The sequence below is a fragment of the Drosophila rhopaloa genome, unplaced genomic scaffold (assembly GCF_018152115.1).
Source record: "Drosophila rhopaloa isolate 14029-0021.01 unplaced genomic scaffold, ASM1815211v1 contig_155, whole genome shotgun sequence".
Lineage (NCBI taxonomy): Eukaryota > Metazoa > Arthropoda > Insecta > Diptera > Drosophilidae > Drosophila > Drosophila rhopaloa.
Genome location: NW_025335034.1, coordinates 5,888,723 through 5,894,246, shown reverse-complemented (window position 1 = coordinate 5,894,246; position 5,524 = coordinate 5,888,723). Strand labels below are relative to the sequence as shown.

At 40.0% G+C, this 5,524-nt stretch overlaps 1 protein-coding gene across 1 annotated transcript; it reads left to right on the top strand.

Annotated features, from left to right (window-relative positions):
- The first annotated feature begins 255 nt into the window (after positions 1 to 255).
- Positions 256 to 2,149, top strand: LOC108052502. Its single transcript, XM_044457091.1, has 3 exons — positions 256 to 473; positions 536 to 830; positions 890 to 2,149. Exons 1-3 carry the CDS (start codon positions 271 to 273, stop codon positions 2,147 to 2,149), a joined length of 1,758 nt encoding a protein of 585 aa, XP_044313026.1. The 5' UTR covers positions 256 to 270.
- Positions 2,150 to 5,524: the final 3,375 nt, after the last annotated feature.

Sequence of the window (5,524 nt, the reverse complement as noted above, 5' to 3'; positions counted from 1 at the left end):
AAAGAAGCCATGTTCAACTTATTCCATAGAAATCTGAAATGGGTTTGCTTTTCATTCATAGTCGTTATTGTGATTCTTAATCTGATAAATCAAAATGCGAATTCTCGGTACCGAGAGCACAGAGTTTCGGAACTTAATGCGGAAATATCGGACGGTCCTGCCACTAGCTCACTTCCTTCAATTAACACTGCGAACACAGCTCCGCATCTTTTCTTTGTGAAGTCCTCCAAATGCAAGATTCCTTATGTGGACGCCTTCGAGGCGGATGCCATGGCTATTTTCCATCCCGAGCATTTCGAGGTCTGCTCCAACGAATCCGCTTTGGTGACGCCGATCTATGACATCAGCCGAAAGCGATATGTGCTGTTCATCAATAATACGTTGGGCTCACTTTCTCCCAACTCCAGCGAGGTGGAGTACAACTGCTATTATCAGGAGATCACGCGCGATAAGAGCCACGACAGCTACGACAAGTAAGTGTCAATTACCGCCTTCAGATCTCTCTTATTGAGCACTATTAATTGTGCTTTTGTAGGGTGGATCGGAAGTATTTTTCGCAGAACTACGAGGTGCCGCTGCATGTGCAGGGCTTGATTTTGGCTTGCCATCGTCTAGGGAACGAGTCGGACATCCTGCAGAGCGATGCATACACTCTCATCCAATATAAGCCACTCCCCAAAGGACTCTCGCAGGAGCCGGCTAGACGGAAGCCAAGCGTCCTGATGTTCGGCATAGACAGCCTGTCGCGGATAAACCTACGTCGAACCATGCCAAAGGTTTATAACTTCCTAACGGGCAGCGGTTGGTACGAACTGCAAGGTTACAATAAAGTAAGTGATATGACTTATTATCAAGGGTTTATTTATATATATTTTAATATAAATGGTAGATAGGCGACAACACATTTCCCAATCTAATGGCCATCTTGACTGGCTATAATCCGAATTCAGCCTTGAAAAAGGTGTGCGACTGGCACGAGAGAGGGTGCCTGGACCAGACCCCTTTTATTTGGAAGTACTTCCGCAATGCCAGCTATTTGACAGCCTATGCCGAGGATGAGACGGGCATGAGCACATTCAACTACGTGAAACCCGGTTTTGTAGAATCCCCCACCGACTTTTACCTCAGGCCCTTCCAGAAGGCCTTCGAATCGGACCTAAATACCTGGAAATGCAAGGACTGCTCGATGAGGTACTGCATCGGCCGGCGGATCACGAGCAGCTACGTCTACGACATGGCCAGAGATTTTGCCAGACGGTTCGTGGACGAGCGTCCCATCTGGGGTCTGTTCTGGTCGAATAGCTTCAGCCACGACAGCTATCAGATGCCCTCCAAAATGGAGGACTACGTGCTGCAGTACCTGCTGGATTTCCAGGCAGATGGAGTGTTTGAACAGAGTATTATGGTGTTCCTCTCGGATCATGGATCTCGGTGGGGAAAGATCGTATCCTTGCCCAGTGGTTTTCTGGAGGAGCGTCTGCCCTCGATGTTCATCTACTTGCCACCCTGGTTCCGGGCTCAATATCCGGAATATGCGAGTGCCTTGGAGAGGAATCAGAACCGCCTAACCTCCAACTACGATCTGCACAACACCCTGAAGCACATCATCGAACTGGGCAGCAGTCCCGACGAACCCAAACTGCCCGGATCAGCCGACTGTCCCAAGTGCCAGTCCGTATTCCATCCCATCGACGAGTCGAGAACATGTGAGGACGCCGGAATACCGGAGCACTTCTGTACGTGCGTGCCCTACAAGAGACTCAAGGCGGATTGGGCCGAGCGCATTGCCCCCCTGGTGATCGGTCGGATCAACGAGTATCTGGCCGGCAGGAATCTCAGCGGCATTTGCTCAGAGCTCACTCTGAGTTATGTTCACGAGACAGAGATGAAAATTGGACTGGATCAGAATTTCAACGAGGACTTGGCCCTGGTAGAAGTGGCCACCTATCGAACCATGTTCAAGGTTAAACAGAATAGTGCCGATTTCCGGGCCACCGTTCACTTCAATAATTTGACTGAGTCAGTGGAAGTCTCGGTGCCTACCATAAGTCGGCTCGACAGCTACAAAGATGTTTCAAACTGTGTCGACGACAAAACCGACAAGATGTATTGCATTTGCAAAAGTGATCTTAAAGATAAGTCTAGCTAAATACTTACAGAGACTTTTTATTAAAGTAGCAAAATTATTGTTGGAATATGACATTACTTCATACGATGAGAAAATTGTATATGCAAAAGTATTCTGCTCACTACCGTGACTGGTTACACTAATATCGTTTTGGTTCCGATGAGCTGGTTCTGCTCTTACTTATTGCGTATAATTTGAAGTAGCAAGACGTGGATTAAAGAACTTAAAAATACATATCTAAAACTATACAAAAGTGAATTTAACTTGTTTAATAAATTGGTGGGAGACATAATATGTGCTGAGCACATATTACAAAATATAAGAAGACCGCACGACTACAAAAGGAAAAGCATAGAGTGTGGATTCTAAGAAGTACTGAGACGCTTGCTGGATTCTAAGAAGTTGTGAGACGCTTGCAGGAAATCACACACACACATACATACGTTGTGTAATTTATTATAGGTTATGGGCCCAGGCACGCCATAACTGCAGCTAAGTAAAAATCATTTTGTTTAATATAAAAATTAAAATATGGAGAAAACCAATAAACGAAATATAAGGCCATTTGATGGAGAAAAATATTCCATCTGGAAATTTCGTATAAGGGCTTTGTTAAACGAAATAGATGTGTTGAAGGTTATAGACCAAGAAGAAGAAGAACAAGAAAATTTGGTTGAATGGCAGAAAAAGGAGAAATGCGCAAAAAGCGTGATTATTGAGTATTTAAGTGACTCTTTTTTAGGTTTTGCTAAAAGTGAAGATACTGCAAAGAAGGTTTTGCAAAATTTAGATTCAATCTATGAGAGGAAGAGTTTGGCCTCACAGTTGTCTACACGCAAGCAATTGCTATCTTTAAAACTTAAGAGTGATTCTCAGTTATTAAGCCATTTTAATTTGTTTGACGAACTCATTGCCGAATTGCTAGCATCAGGTGCTAAAGTTGAAGAAATGGACAAGGTTTCGCATTTACTGCTAACACTGCCATCTTCGTATGACGGCGTTATAACGGCAATAGAAACTTTAGCAGAAAATAATTTAACCTTGGCCTTTGTAAAAAATCGTCTGTTGGATCACGAGATCAAGCTAAAAAATAGTAGCAAAGATACCAGTCTAAAGGTTATGCAGGCTGTAAAAAAGGACAGTAAGCCTCAATTTTCTTATAAGAAAAATAGCAAATTTCCAACAAATAGAGTCTCAAAATTCCAGAAAAAATGTTTTTATTGCGGCAAGACTGGTCACTTTAAAAAAGATTGCTTTGCTCTAAAAAGAGAAAAGGAGAAACATGGAAATGGCAAACAGGCGCAGATGACATCCACACAAAGTCAAGGAAATCATAATGGGATCGCATTTATGATGAGACGCGCAAATAGCCAAACAAACATTGGGTTTTTATTAGACTCGGGCGCATCAGACCATTTGGCCAACAATGAGAGTTTGTTTACAACTATCACTGAATTAAATGAACCTATTAAAATTTCTGTTGCCAAGAACGATGTTTTCATTTATGCAGTTAAGAAAGGAACAGTGAAGCTGTACACAAATTCAAATGAGAGAATTGAGCTTAAAGATGTCTTATACTGTCCTGATATCCCGGAAAACTTGATCTCAGTTAAAAAAATGCAGGAGGCAGGTCTTACCATTGTATTTCACCCAGGAGGTGTAACTGTTAGAAAAGGTAAAATAATTGTAATGAATGGAAGTATATTTGGAAATGTTCCATTGGTTAAATTCTTTTCTAATAAACTAGCTTGTATTGCAAATGCAACTAAAAATAATAATTATAGTTTGTGGCATGAGAGGCTAGGTCATTTGAGTAAGGGAAAGTTTTTAGAAATTAAAACTAAAAATATGTTTGACGATACAGATTTGCTAAATAACATAAAATGAGTTATGTGAAGCTTGTGTAAAGGGAAAGCAGGCGAGATTAAGTTTTAATAAATTTAAAAATAAGGACCACATAAATCGACCATTATTTGTTGTACATTCTGATGTGTGTGGTCCAATAACCCCATCTACTGTTGATCATAAGAATTATTATGTAGTTTTTATTGATGAGTATACGCATTATTGTGTAACTTACCTGTTGAGTTATAAGTCGGAAGTTTTCAGTGTATTTCAAGACTATGTAGCTAAAACGCATGCTTTGTTTAATTTAAATATGGTTAACCTTTATATTGATAATGGTAGGGAGTATCTTTCGAATGAAATGAAAGAGTTCTGTGTTCAAAAAGGCATTAGTTACCACTTGACAGTTCCACATACTCCACAGCAAAATGGTGTATCCGAAAGGATGATTAGATCTATAACGGAAAAAGCTCGAGCTTTAGTTATAGGGGGCAAGGCTCAGAAAACTTTCTGGGGTGAAGCGGTGCTAACAGCCACCTACCTTATTAATAGAAGCCCAACTAGTGCATTACATGAATGCAGAAAGACACCTTTTGAAATGTGGCACAACAAAAAGCCGTGCCTTAAGTACTTAAGAGTTTTTGGTTCGACAGTATACGTTCTCAATAAAACGAGAAAAAGAAAATTTGATGACAAATCATGGAAAGGTATACTTGTCGGGTATGAACCAAATGGATATAAAGTATGGGATGTGGAGAATAACAAATTTGTTATTGCAAGAGATGTAGTGTTTGATGAATCAAACAGGATAATGTCTAGAGCTGTGGATGTTGATAACAACATGGAATTTCACAATCTTGAAAAAAATATTGAACCTGCTTTTCAAGACTCTGGTCTTATTGAGAGTGAAAGGGTTCAGGAAAATACTGATATGGTAATATCAGATGTGCAGCCTAGTGAAATGGAAAATGAAGTGGAGAATGAAGTGGAAAATGCCGATCCAGAGATATCTGGTGTTATATCTGAAGGTGAACCAAGTGACTCTGATACTCAAATTAGAAAAAGCAATAGACTAAAAGAAAAGCCAAAATTGTCATATAGAGATATGATTAAAAATTGTGTTATGCATGCGCAAACTTTAACAGGTAGTGCTCCAATATCTTTTGATGAAATTAATAATAGGAATGATAAAGAACAGTGGAGAGCAGCTATTGAAGATGAGCTTAATTCTCATGAAATTAACAAAACATGGTCACTGGTAGAAAGACCTGAAAACAAAAACATAGTCGATTGTAAATGGATATTTACAATAAAACAGAACGAGTTTGGTAGACCAGTAAAATATAAAGCCAGACTTGTAGCACGGGGATTTACACAGGAATATTTGATCGATTACGACGAAACATTTGCCCCTGTGGCTAGAATTTCAAGTTTCAGACTTATAATGTCTTTTTCAAACCAGTATAGTCTTAAAGTACATCATATGGATGTAAAAACTGCTTTTTTAAATGGAGATTTAAAAGAGGAAATATATATGAGAGTTCCTCAAGG